Source organism: Parus major, chromosome 3, assembly GCF_001522545.3.
Source record: "Parus major isolate Abel chromosome 3, Parus_major1.1, whole genome shotgun sequence".
NCBI lineage: Eukaryota > Metazoa > Chordata > Aves > Passeriformes > Paridae > Parus > Parus major.
The window spans coordinates 108,922,314-108,936,834 of record NC_031770.1 but is presented as its reverse complement, the minus strand read 5'-3'; the positions used below and the strand labels follow the sequence as shown (position 1 = coordinate 108,936,834).

The 14,521-nt window shown below is 44.5% G+C and overlaps 1 protein-coding gene across 6 annotated transcripts in view; it reads right to left on the bottom strand.

Moving 5' to 3' along the window:
- TFAP2B (transcription factor AP-2 beta) overlaps window positions 1-7,880 on the bottom strand; it is a 34,086-nt gene extending 26,206 nt beyond the window's left edge. For 2 of the 6 annotated variants that reach the window (XM_033513113.1, XM_033513112.1), the window contains exons 1-2: window positions 7,690-7,880; window positions 2,054-2,512 (exon numbers count right to left, since the gene is read on the bottom strand). In XM_033513113.1, the coding sequence (XP_033369004.1) occupies window positions 2,054-2,512; window positions 7,690-7,770 (540 nt within the window). In that variant the 5' untranslated portion in view covers window positions 7,771-7,880. Of the gene's footprint in view, window positions 1-2,053; window positions 2,513-3,814; window positions 4,232-7,689 lie in introns of those variants that run through there. The other 4 variants (XM_015623334.3, XM_033513115.1, XM_033513114.1 and 1 more) reach the window with 4 other exon arrangements.
- Window positions 7,881-14,521: the final 6,641 nt, after the last annotated feature.

Here is a 14,521-nt window from a genome sequence, read left to right as displayed (position 1 = left end):
TCCCCATCCCATCCTGTCCCCATCCCATCCTATCCCCATCCCGTCCTGTCCCCATCCCGTCCTGTCCCCATCCCATCCTATCCCCATCCCGTCCTGTCCCCATCCCATCCTGTCCCCATCCCATCCTGTCCCCATCCCGTCCTGTCCCCATCCCATCCTGTCCCCATCCCGTCCTGTCCCCATCCCATCCTGTCCCCATCCCATCCTGTCCCCATCCCATCGCACCCTGGCGAGCGGGTCGCGGGTGGCCGCGGGTGGCCCCGCAGCTCTGGGACGATCGGGGACAGGCACTTTCCGCCAGTGCAGTGCCCTTCCTGCAGAAGGGATGTTTTATTGGGAAACGGATGGAGAGCTGCTTTATTTGAGCTCCTTTCCTATTTCTTCTTTCTTTCTTTTCTTCTTTATGTGTTTCTCTCTCGTTCCCTATCTTTCCCCCTCCTTTCCCTCTCTTCTCTATCTTTTCCTCTCTTGTCCTTTCAGCATTCTTCTCTTTTTTTTATCTCCTTCCTTTCCCTTCTCTCTCCTCTGTTTTACTCCGTTTCTCACAAAAGCACAACAATTACCGACTATTCTTTGGGGAAAGTGTAAATACCCAGGCACAAACAGTACTTAACGCCTATCGGCTGCAGAGAGAAAGGAGGGGAGCGATCTCCTTTCTGCATTCACAAAGGTAAAACTCGCCTTGACTTGCAAAGCACTTTGTCTGAGCCAGGAATGCGAGACGAGACCTGCACATCGCACCCTTGGCGGTCAGGGGCTGCCCCCAGGTCTCAAAGCCACCTCGGAAATCAGCAGAAACCAGAGACCCGGCGGTCACTGAGCTCGGAGGCAGGAGCAAATCCAAACAGCAAAACCTTTCTTTTTCTAAAACATTCCTCCCCAGCAAAGCTCGGGAATTTTCCCGTGCAGCCCTAAGACAAGCCTCAAGCCAAAGCAACGCATCCCCTCCGCTTCCCTGCCTCTGATTCCTCTCATGTTCAGCAGCATCCTTTTTCACGGCTATTTTTAAACCTTCCCAGCTCCTCTTTTCTCCTTTCTTTTCCCCTTTCTGTAACTTTGATGTCGTTATTTCATTCAGTGGCCCATACCTTTATTTATCCCAAGACTAAATACATATACAGATATGAGATACGATAAAAAATTGGAATTAAAAAAAAAAAATATATATATAAAAACGCATGGAGGGGAACCCCAAAAATCCCGATTAGGAGAGCCTGAGGCAGGATTTGGACCCTGGAGGCTCCAGCTCCTGTCTCGGGGGTCCCCACGGGCTGGCCATGCCCTGCTCCAGCAAGGTGCAAACCTCCCCAGCAGCGAAGCTGTTAAGGGTCCTTCTGTTTTTAGGAAATAGCACGTGATGATGAGTTTCGCGTGGGATGGAAGAAAGCTGGGAAATACTGTGCTTTGAGCTCGGCGAAACTCCTTTGTTATCCAAAAGAGGGAATGAAACTATTTAAAATCTGTGCTACCCTACCAAGCACACTTCGCAAATAAGGGGGGTGGGGGGACGGACGCGGGACTTGTTCCTGATCACCAGTTATTGCATTGTTTGGGGTTTTGTTTATAATTTCCCTCCCTCCCGGATGAAAAATGTAGTAATTCGACAGTTTCATCAAAATCTCTGAACGGCAGGAAATTGGCTGGGGGGAGGAGAGGGGGGTGGAGGGGAGTGGAAGCTGAGATTGCATGGGAAATAACTGGAATTTGAAAAGCCAAGCTTGAACTCTGCCAGCTTTTGAAACACGTGGAATATTTAGAGCAGCATGTCTGCCTTCCCCCTGCACTTTGCTGCTTGGCCATGTAGGGGAGGGTTTATAAAGCAGAGCCTGTGCGTGACGGCGAGGAAATAAATTCTCTTATTAAAAAAATAAAAATAAAAATAAAATTAGAAAAATAGAGGGAGGGGGAGGGGGAGTACCACAGTTACAAACCCGGTGTGGAAAAAGGATAGCAACCCCCAGCAATACTACTGGAAATCCCTCAGCCATCACTCCTGACCCAGGGACGGGGGCTCCATCTGCCTTGCCCGGGAGAAAGGAACGCGGTGCCTTACCTGGACCTCCTCCATCCCTGGGTGTCCGATGCCGTGCAGAGAAAGGCTGTCCCCCATGCCGGAGTCAAGGCCATGGTGAGCTGAGTGCAGGAGGACATCTGGCCTCCGAACTGAGTGGTAGTCCCGCCTGGGGTCCAGTCCCGAGAGCTGGGGCAGGGCGGCCCGAGGCTGTGGCAGCAGTGACCCGGTTTCTGATCCCACCTCTTGCCTCTGCCTCTGTCCCCAGGGGTGCTGCTGGGGCTGATGCAAGGGGTTTAGGGAGTAGGGGTCATTGACATGGGAGTAAGGGTCCTGGCTTTGGTGGTAAGGAAGAGGCTGGTAGGGGGGTGGGAAATAAGGCGGCTGGAAATCCGAGGATGGGGTGTGAGAGAGCGGAGGAGCGCTGGAGTAGGGTCCCTGCGAGACGGATCCCAGCTGGGACAGCCTGGAACTGTGGCTGGGCACTCCATCATGCCGGTCCTACAAGCGGAATGACATACAAACAACAACAAAAAAGAGGATCTTTTTTAGAAAAAAAAAAAAAAAATGGAAAAAAAAAAGAAAAAGTAAAAGGACCACAACCCTCCCCCCACCCCCCCGAAGTGAAATAAAACAAAATAGGATGTAAACAGCTGGAAAGTGGGATTCAGATGTGTCCCCTTCCCCCGCCACGTATTAGAAATGTTTTGCACCCACATCGTGTCTATTCCCAGGAACTATCAAGGAGGGGGAAGGGGCGGGGGGTGTGAGGGAGAATTGCTAAATGTCATAATTAAAAATGTAGGACTAGTGCTCCAAATACATGTATGATCTGCGATTTCAGACCAGTGGTATAATTCCCAATCCACAGCCCCCTCAAATCAAACCAAAGGGAAAAGAACACTTTAAAAAATTAAGAGCACCAAACCAAACTATCCAGACAACCCAGCCCTTCTCCTGCCTAAAGTTTCCCAACATCTGTTTATTCCCTCTGCTCAAGTCGTGCAACTCAAAATCACCAACCCATTTTCACGTGGAAAAGCCCAAAAAGAAAGTTGCACTTCTCGGAAGACTCCGAGATGAGAAGTTGTGTTAAAAAGGACTTGGGAAAAAGGAAAAAAAAAGGAAAAAAAAAAAAAAAAAGAAAAAAACCCAAAAAACCACTACGGGGAATCTTCGCTTAAAGGGAGTCTACCCCTTAAAAATTAACTTAATAAAAAATCAAATAAAATAAAGATGAAACATCGGTATTGAACAAATCCAGGCGCTATGATGTCTGCAGCAACTTCCAGTGTCTTTTGTTTCCTTTTCCAATATTATATTCCAGAGAATGGGGTGGGGGTTAATTGTAATGAAAAGTCTTTGAGATGTGGGGGGGGACAGGGGGTGGGGGGAGTGTGTAGAGGCTTCAGAAAAAAGGTGGGAGAGGAGTTTTGTCCAACTCCAACGCACTGAAGCTGCGAGGTTAAAGTAAACAAGAAAAATATCTATTCCACAAAGTGTAGCTCAAACCCCCACAAGCGATGGCACACATGATTTTTTTAAAAAAAATTAAAAAAAAAAAAAAAACAACAAGGAAAAAAAAGTTCTTTTTCCCCCTGGTCGCCCCCCCAGACTCCCCTAGCTCAAATCGGGAACACACAATGCAAAAAGGGAGAAGCAGCTGCAAGCCTCCTCCAATTATTGTGCTAAATTACCAAGCCAAAGGCGTTTAAAAAGACAGAGAGAGGGAGAGAGAGACACAACAGATCGAGAGAGAGAGAGAGAACATGCAATTCTAGTACAACATGGATCCAAACTCACCATGGCGGAATAGGTGTGGACTAACATCTGGAAATAAAAAAAGTCTTGTAATAGCTAAAAATAAAATAATGGTGATAATACTAATAAGTGGAGGGAAAAAAATATCAAGGAGATCTGCAAAGGGACGTGTTGGACACAGGAGAACAGCTTGAGATATTTCGAAGTCTATCCATCAAAAAAAAAAAAGGTTAAAAAAAAAAAAAAAAGAAAAAAAAAAAAGACCAGTGCCCCCAAAACCGAGCCTGGAAACCTCTATCTACATATATGATTTACCCCTCCCTCTCGGGGTTTTTTTTTCCTCCTTTTTTTTTTTGTTTTTGTTGGTTTTGGTTTTTGGTTTTTTGTTTTTTTTTTTTTGCCTTTGAGCTCCCAAATACAATCCTCTTCAACCCAAGGCTAGGCTCAGACTGCTCCGCTACCCCTTCCTCCCTTTCCTTCTCTACACCGCCTCATAATAATTGATATTCATGACTATTAATATTACACGACTACTTTAAAGGGAGAATGCAGGACCAAATGGAGCGTGAAGCTGGCAGCCAGCTCGAGAGCTCCCCTACTATTGTAAATGACGTTCATTCAGTGGAGAATTACTAGATGTAATCAGACGAGGGGGGCTGGCAGAGGCAGAGTTTGGGGAGAGGGAGAGGGGGGAAAAAGTTTAGCGAGGAAGAGGCAGAACTTCAATAAACTTGAGCGGAGGAAGATGTGGAAAGTAGACACTGCTGAGCTGGATCATGGAACTGAGATGAAGCAATGCTTGAGGCGAAGAAGAAGAAGAAAAAGAAAAAGAAGAAGAAGAGGAAGAAGAAGAAGAGAAAAGTATATTTCCTTTTTGTTTTAATACATATTTAATTATACATTTCTAATACAAGGAATTGATTGCCTCCGGTGCTTTTGTACTTGCAGTTTGTTGTTGGGGTTTTAAAGTAAATAATGAAGAAAAAGAGGCTTTTTCCTTTTTCTTTTTTTAGGTAATTTTTAAAGGAATGGAAGAAGAAATGCTCAGTCACTGCAATATATGTCTATTTACAGTAAAGATTAAGCCCTTCTGGCGCGTGTTACAGATCATATTTATTCACAATATCCAAATAAATACTTGAATCCGCATTGTTGGGCTCTATTTTTTTTTTTTTTCGGTCTGAATCCTCTTTCTACGGCTCGATATGAAATATATATATATATATATATATATATATATATATATATATATACTTATAGAGATCTCCCGATTTCTACTCAAATGTGAAATGCATCGAGTGAATTTTAAAGGATAGTAAATTTATAGTTTTGAGGCAAAGCCAGGGGCGATATAAAACCTTTTTGATGTTGCAGGAACCCGTTCAACTGGACTGTCTGCCATTTCTGTTAAAGTTCAACTTGCGTTCCTTCCTAAACAGACTCACACTTCCCAGAGCTGCCCCCCCGCACTCACACACACACACACACACACACACACACACTTTTGTTTTAAGAACAGATTCAGTTTAAGTGGCTGACACACCTCTACCATCGTGTTAATTATAAATCAGAAAGAAGAGAGAGAAGTGGGTTTTTTTGTGTTTTTTTTTTTAAACACAAATAGAGGGTTTCAGCTCTTAAAAGAAAAAAAAAAAAAAGACAATGGTTTTCTCTCTCTTTCTCTCTTTTTTTATTTTTTTTTTATAATTTTTGCGAGGCTACACGTTACAAAATTCCCTGGAGCGCATCCCCAAGTTAGGATACACCCTGCCCGCAGCCAAATCCCACCCAACTGCTCCCCCAGCTCTTCTCTCCCACGGCAATCTACGAACGCGAGTGTCCGTAAATCCACAGCGCCTTAAAAGCCCCCATCAAAAGCAGGGTGGGAAAAAAGCCCTCATCCCCGAGCTCGGCAGCCAGGGAGGGGAGATGTTTTGTCGCCTGCTGCTGCGGGCAGAGACAATGGCCGGGCTGCGCCGGGAGATGGGGAGGGAAAAGCAGCGAGGGCTCGGCGGGCTGGGGACACGCGGGGACACTCGGGGACACTCTCTCACACACACACACACACTCACACTCACACACACTCACACACACACACTCATACACACGTGTGTGACCATTCTGCTCGTTCTGCAGACGGATTTTGCCCATGGTAATTAGCCTGACGGCAGCTTTAGGGACAGGAGACATTTCTCCCGAGCGGCTCCCCTCCTCGCTCCCCTCCATCCCGTCCTGTCTCCGGCCGGGGGCAGCCGGAGCTGTACCTTCCCTCGGTCCCTTTCCACGCTTTTCCCGGGAGTTTTCCCTCTGTAAGTGCCAAGGCTCTGCCGGAGGGGAGGGCTGCGGGCGGATCGACGGGGCTGGGGACGGGGCGGCCCCGACGGCGCTTCCCGGGGGGCTCCGGCCGCTTCCCGATCCCCAGCCCTGCCCGTCCCCTGCCCGATCCCCGGTCCCTGCCCAGCAGCCAGCCCCTGGCTCGGTATCCCCTCTCTCCTTGGTGCCCAGCCCCTGCCCGGCCCCTGCCCGGTCCTTGCCCGGTCCCCGGTCCATGCCCGGTCCCAGCCCGGTTCCTGTCCGCTTCTCTGCTCTGTCTCCTGGCCCTGCTCGGTGCCCAGTCCTTTCCCGGCCTCGGTTCACACCCCGGTCCCTGCCCTGTCGCTGGTCCCTGCTCCATCCCCAGCCCCTGCCAGCTCCCTGCCCAGCCCCTGCTCGGTCCCCGGTCCCTGCTCAGCTCACAGTCCGTCCCCGGCCCTTGTCCCTTGTTCTGTCCCCTGTCCCTTCCTTGTCCCCGGCTCCTTCCCGGTCCCCGGTCCCTGCCCGGCCGCCTCCCCACGGAGCAGCTCCAGCGCTGGAGGTGGCGGATTGAGCCCCTCTGAAAAACCCCCACGATCGCGCTGCAATTAATCCCACGTAATTAAAAAACAAAAACAATAGAAAAAAAAAAGTGATTTTGTGGAGCTCCATTCCTCACTCATCTTTCCTGTTCCTTTCTTTTCTTTTTTTCCCCCGCCGTCGTTTCTGAGAAAATGCCCCGCGCTGGTTTAACTTACAAGGAATACACTGGCGGAGCCCGTTTGGGAAAGATCCGGCTCAGGAAACCGTGCAAAATTAAGAAAGGTTTCGCAGCGTTTGAGCTGTGATTTTTTTTTTTTCCTCCCCCCTTGGTTTGCTTTTTGACCTCGAAAATAAGGTCTGGATAAAGCTCACAACTTTTCGTGCCCGCGGACTATGCGGAGCTGCCTTTGACTGTATCGGTTCGGGTGTGTGAACTCACACACGCACAAGAATGTACGTGCCGCTTAATTAATGCCGGTATATGTACACATGCACAGCTTATCTGTTGATGTAGAGGTATTAAAAACTCGTAGAAAACGTATCCGATTGTGAAAAGCAGAAAAAGAAAAAAATAAAATCCATATTCAGGTTGAGCTGAGCTTGGAATTGAAAAATAAAAAATAAAAGAAAGAAAAACATCCAGTCACTGAATACCGGATTGTGTTTCTTTTCTATTTTTTCTCTCCTTTTAAAATTTTCCTCAACATTTGTCCATATTTAATCGAATTATATATAATTGGAGGTCTAAACACTCAAACTCTTGCCTTTAAGTTGCCTCATTCCAATCCCCAGATCATTTCTTTGATGTTTTAAATCGCATCAAACAGCTTTTCCATGAAAAAAAAAAATAAAAAGTTCAGGACTTGGCATACTAAATACAAACATGCAAATAAATAAGCATTTAAGCATTTAGTCTCAGTTTCCCATCTCTATATTCGTGTGTGCTGGTGTATGTCTCTATTTCTGCCTGGATGTATATGTAGAGCTATATATGTATTATAAAGCCATGCCTGTATCTATATGCTAGATGTATATTTAAATATACATATACTCTCTTACTAATATGCATATTATATACTCACCTCATAGATATCTTCATACTTGACATTTTCAACCAGTTTCCAGAGCATGATGGCAGGCTGTTCTCTAGGAGGTGAGTGCATTCATGTGAAGAGCAGATGTCTGGATTCTCAGTACTTCTCTGTCTGTAATGATCCATCTATAATTGGAAATGGGGGACAGACACCAAATCCGACGTTCCTCTTCCATCGCAACTTATATCTGTTGTCTGAAACAATAGGCTGCAGAAGCCTACCTCAATCGGATAGTAAAAAACATTATCTGTTACATAGTTACATATAGCTACAGACATATATGTGACTAGATATAGACATATACACACATATAGACACTTATATGCAGACATTTAAAATACATACACACACACAGCTGCACTTTCACAGATTTACACCTACAGGCACCTATACACACATTTATCACCGAAAAGGCAACTTTTCCCCATGTATAGACATATTAGTTGCCACATTTAGATATGTAAATTATATATATTCTTCCACATGTGGGCACATGGAGACTGCATGTTACATAGGCACATGTGCATGCAAACCTGGTCAGTTTATATAGGAGTGTATTTAAATGCATATTTGTGAATCTAGTTATGCATTTACACATATTTGAGTCGGTATAGAGGGATTAAATACACTTATTATGCATTGCATATATCTGATATTTTAGTAGATGGTTGGATGGATGCATGGATAGATAGATAGATAGATAGATAGATATAGATATAGATAGATAGACATATGAAATTAAATTAATATATTTTAGATCCTCCCTATGATAAAATGAAGGATAAGTTGCCTCTGCACTAAGTGATTCATCATTTACAACGAGATATGATGCTTTTCCCCACATGCAATATGCTTTTATTTACATGTCCAGAAATTATCCTCTCATATGCAGTTAAACACCAAAACAGCGTCTCATCAAAGCACATTCAAGCAAATCTAAAAGGAGTAAATTTAGATCAATGATTTCCACTGGAAAGCCTTAGACTTCAGGCTTGTACTGTATATTTTATAACTTAGAAATACTTTATATGGGGGAAAAATAAAAGAAAAATAAAAAAGGAGTTTAGCAAACCCTTCTGTGCACTCATTTAAATAGCGTTTGCTACTCTCAGAAAATGATTGAAAATAGAGTTGGGTTTGTGCATTTCCCGGGTAGCCCTCGGTTTGGAAGGGGAGAGGAGGAGTTAGACCAGTTTTAACCTTTATTTTTTTTTTTTCCCCAGGCAAACCTTCCTTCTCATTGTCCGATTTTTTTAACACGTTGCACAGCACCGGCAGCAGAGCCCATCTCTGCCTTTGAAAGGAAACAATCGAGCTTTGCAGTAGGCTGGTGCACCAGGAGGGGAAAAAATGGGGGGGAAAAAAATGAGGCACAGAGGCAGAGAGAAGAGAGAAAGAAGGTGTTCCTAAATTCAAGGTCCTGTCTCTGGAAATTTCAAGCTCTGCCTATAAGGTTCCTACAAATCTTTGTTATTCTGCACGGGATCCTATGGGAAAGTGCACGGTGTCCTTTGTACTTTCAAAGGTCCTACAGGTAAAGATGCTTTTATATATATATATATAATCTCGGAAATGAGGAGAACTTCATCAGGAGACACATTTGCTGGTGTGTGGTTGGCTGGTGGGAAGGGTGGGCTTTGCTTTTTCTGTTCACTTTGGCCTCAAATTAAGGCAGAAAGTATAAATTCATCCTTTCCCCCCCCAGCCTCTACACCACCCTGCCACCCCTCCCCATTTCAGTGTGCATCTTCTTTTAAAGCCTCAACCCACAAAAGACAAGGGGTAAATAATGGCCAGATATTACAGCAGGAGCTGGACAACGGTCTTGTTAGAAGTTGTTAAAGCAGATAAAAAGCTTTTTTCTTTTTTTTTCTTTTTCTCAGCACAGCCAGTGCTGCACTGAGGAGGAGCAGAAAAAGGGCACATCTCTGAGTGGGTTGGACAGATCATTTCAGCTGAGGCAATAGGGTAAAAAATGCTGTAAAAGGAGAAAGGATGTGAGCTGTTTGCATGGGGATGTGCGGAGATACCCATGCAGCCACCCTTACGCACCCATAGATCTGAATGACCCTCTTAGAAAAATACCAAGCTCATAAAGGGACAGCTTGCCATCACTTTTGTGAAAGTCTTTGAGTCATGAAGGCTGGCACAGGGCAGAGTGAATGAGCTTCGTGACGGCTAATGCTTCACAATTCCGTGGCACTCGGAATTAAATATGCTCTGCGAGCTGGGGGAGGGGAGAGGAGGGGAGTGAAAAAACGAAGACTCTAAAATAGACTTGGCGTCCACTGGCTTCTTGCTAACAAATTGATATAGACGGTAAATTCTGACTTTTATACCCCACTATTATTACATTTCTCTTGCACTTGCAAAACATGACAAAAGAACAAGTGCTCATTTGGAAAAGTAAGGTTCTTCGCGTTTGATTTTTGCCCTTTTATGCCACCACCCCCTCAGCTGCCTCCAGTCTAATTCAGCAATTCCACGCAGCAACCCTTACACCGATTTATCCCTCAAACATGCGCTGAACCCTGCGTCCAAAAAGCCACACACGTATCCCAAACTGACCACTACAACCCGTACTTTCAAAACTAAAAACGAAAAAAAATAAAACCAAAAGGGGAGAACGAGTCGTTTCCCGGCAGTTTGGGTCGCGCTTTTCCAACCTCTTCCAAGGAAAACACCGTTTGTTTTTTTTTCCAGCGGTGAGCTGGGCACGGGCGCTGCAGCTGGCAGCTGCGATGGCAAAGGAACAGCTTATAATTTTATATATATATGTGTGTATGTATTATTTTTAAGGATACCTTTCCTCGCAGCCCTGCCCTGGCGGAGGAAGGGCCGCTCCGCCCGGCGCTGCCCGCGGCGCTCGCAGCGCGATGAGCGGGGCGGCGGCGCCCTCTGACGGGGACTCGCTTCCCGCAGCTTCCCTCGGAGCCTGGCACGGCTCGGATTGGCACCGAGCTGACACATCGTCTCCTTCCAACCCCCCCTGCCATGGGCAGGGACACTTTCCATAGCCCAGGCTGTGCCAAACCCCGTCCAGCCTGGCCTTGGACACTTCCCAGAAATGGGGAAGCCGCAGCTTCTCTGGGCAACCTGTGCCAAGGCCTCTCCATCCTCACAGGGATGAATTTCTTCTTCATATCCATTCTAACTCTTCTCTCTTGCAGTTTGAAGCCATTCCCTGTGTCCTGTTCCTCCATCCCTTGTCTCCAGTCCCTCTCCAGCTCTCCTGGAGCCCCTTTAGGCCCTGGAAGGGGCTCTGAGCTCTCCCTGGATCCTTCTCTTCTCCAGGCTGAACAACACCAATTCTCTCAGCCTGCCTGCTCCAGTCCTTAGAGCATCTTTGTGTTCTACTCTGTACTTGCTCCAAGAGGTCCAGGTCCATATCAGGGAGTTGCAAACACCCAAATATTTCCTCTGCTAGAAATGATGCTGATATGATTTTTTTCCTCTTAAGGATAAAGTTGCAGGTTCTTATTTGCATTTATTTTTTGATTAACAGACCATTCGGTGCTTGAATCTCTACCTTAAAATCCAAATAAATCCTTTACACTCCAATGCTGTGAGTGTTACTTACTGTAGAATAGTGAGAATACAGACTAAAATGAATATCTAATTATCCCAAAGAAATAAATATCTGTTAATAGGCCTGGAAGGGAGACAACCTACAATAACAGGATGGTTACTTTGTTGAAAACTCGAAAAAAAATTAATTTGAATTCAATAAATTATGCTACCTTTATTTCATATGCTTTTTCCAGAATTATTGTTATTTTTGTTTTTTTTAAATTTTGTTTTGTTTTGAATTTAGCCCGCCCCTAATCAAAGCACTGTTTCAGAAATGGGCTTTAAATCTTGCTCTGCCTTTTAAATCTAGCACGGATCTCTAGAAATAAAAGTCTATCTCCCTCAGTATCCAGCTCCCAGCAAATCCGTATTGTTGGCTGGAGTTTAGAAGAAATCTGTTTATCCCAGCGCCCTCTGCTGCTCGCTGAGCTCATGGAAAGGCAGATTTCCCAGTTCTGGCAAAATCCAGGGTTTCTGAGTGTGTTTGGTACCTTTTCCTCCAAACCAGCTCTTTTTTTCTCCCGATATTTTTCTTTGTATGTTTTCACGTGTATTTCAGAAATCAGTATTTTTTTATTGAAAAGCTTATTTTTAATTATAAAGCTTTTAATTTGCATTGCAGGTATTTAAAAATTTACTGCCAGCCTACTAATGGATTTACAAAATCATTGCTTTGGTGAGCACTTTAAAACCTTTTCTTTGTGAATAATACCAAGACTCTTCTCTTAAAAATACAACTTTCCATAATGCTTGTTGGTAAATCTGTGTTTCCTGCTACATCTCCAGACATAACCAGGGTTTTTCATAGAATCATACAATTGTAGGATGACAGAATAATTTGGATTGGAGAGGGACTTTAAAGGGCAGCTAGTTCAAGCACCTCCCATGAGCTGGGACATCTTCAACTACATCAGGCTGCTCCAAGCCCCATCCAACCTGACCTTGAATGCTTCCAGAAATGAGGCATCCATCACCTCTCCAGGCCACCTGCACCAGTGTTCCACCATCCTCACTGAAAAATTCCCTCATTATATCTAGTCAAAATCTGTCTTTTTTTCAGTTTAAAACCCTTGATACAAAATTCTCTCCCCATTATCTTATATTTTCCTAAACCCACCAGTGCTTTCTTCAGGGAAGAGCATCACCAAACCCAACAGCAAGAAAGATACCTAGAGCAACTTTTAACAAGGCAGGAAAGCTCAGCCAGATGTGTTGAACCCTTATGGACATGTCCAAAATGTTTGTCACATTTAACACCCCCAGGTGCCTCAGTCATTCCTCACAGGACAGGTTCTCAACACCCTTCACTTCATTTCCTTACTCTGGAACCATTCCAGCACCGTTTTAGTGATGGGCCCAAAACTGAAGACACTGATTTTGTCTAATTGTGAAAGAAAATGGGCTCAAATGTCACTCACTTGTCTCTGGTACCCATTTAGTGATCAGTTTTTGATGTCAGGAACCCCAGCTGGTGAACCCTCACATTGATGGGTCATGTCCAGTTTTTCCCAGACCAAGCCTCTCACAGCCTAAGGGCTCCCTGGAAAGTGGAGCCCTTCCAAGAGTTTGCTGCATTACTATTTTACTATCTCCTGTTACTGAGGAGAACTCTTGTATCCAAGATTAATTTTGTTTTCAATCCATTCTGTAATTCTGTACTGCCTTTTCCTTATTTTCTTTTTTCTGCCCTTTTTTCTGCCTGTACTTTCCCTGCACTGGTTTTTTTCCCTTAAGAAATCCAGGTACATGATGCCAACAAGGACCCCACAAATGTGAGGTGGGATATAGCTTTAGCATCCCCTCTTCAGAACTGTTCTACAGACCCCAAACCCTCTGGAGCTGAAACAACAATCAAACCTCCCAGGTTAAGAATGAAGAACATTTTTTGAAGCCTTTTTTTCTCATTCCACTGTCCTTTAATCTTTATTTTGATCTGATGTGGGTACTCAGCTCAGGCTGAGTGAACTTCAGAAGTTCTTGGCTCCCTAAGACAGGGAGCTCAAATCTCTGATCAACTTGTACTGCCCCACCAGATGAGCTTGGATTGTCCCTGTGTTTGCCTCCTTGTCTTAGGACCAAAATCTCTTTGAACAGAAATACTGAGTGCCAACTTCACAGCATTCCATGACTGACAGGAAAAGCAGGAATTAGGTGATAGAGCATTAAGCTGAAGACTTTTTGCATGATCACTGGATGATTTATCCACTTTATGCAGATACCACTGGATGATTTGTCCCTTGGAATAAAAGGGGAGGCTAAGAAGTCTCAAGAGCTGCTGTTGTTGATGTGTGGTTATCCTTCATCTCCACATCCACCTTTTGGAAGTAATCAATCCTTTCTAAACCTTCTTCCTCCTAGAAGCCAAATAAAACACACAGAAAATTGCTGAACTCATTTCCTTGAAAATTTGGAATCAGTCATATCAGCTTATCTTTCATTTTTCTCAGCTGGGGTATGGACAATACTGAAATTAGCTTGAGTATCTGAATAAAGCATATCCTTTTTATTTCTCTATTTTTCCCATTTCCAAACAACCCCCATATACCTAAACAGAGTCACAAAATCAAGAATGGGCAAACTGTACCATAAAGGAGGTCGTAGTTTTAGTGAATATTTAAAATGTCAGGAAGTTAAGACATTCCATTTTTATTAGCTTAATTTAGTTCAGCTATGCTTATGTGGATACAAAGTGTTTGTGTGTGATTTAGCCAAAAAACAATATTTAAACTATACTGATGTGAGGAAATACACTTTTTCCATGATAGGATGTAGGCAATAGAGCAAATGATATATTTAAATTTCATGGCAGGAGAGAGTTAATCAGTTTTAAGAGGAGAGAAAAAAAATTAAGACTTGGCCCATTATCTGTTTTGAGAACATAACTTTTTTTTTTCCTCCAGTATCACTCCCTGCCCCCTTACTTTTTAATTTCTCCACTCTCTTAACTTGCTTTCTCGCAGTAGGCACTCAGAAAATATGACCACAGGCAATGCTTTAGGGAGAGAAAAAATTCTGGGTACATGAAAGAAGACATAGCAAAGTCAGCAAACTGCATCTATAGGGGAAATGCATTTCAGGCTCCCTAAATTGCTCTTGATGTGTCTGGAGTTATACCATTACCTGGATTCTCCCTTCAGCTTGTGCTGAACATACTGCACTGCGGCCTTCAGGGACATTAGCACAAGTAATAGAGGGGATTTAGGTTCTCCCTTCCCTTCCCTTCCCTTCCCTTCCCTTCCCTTCCCTTCCC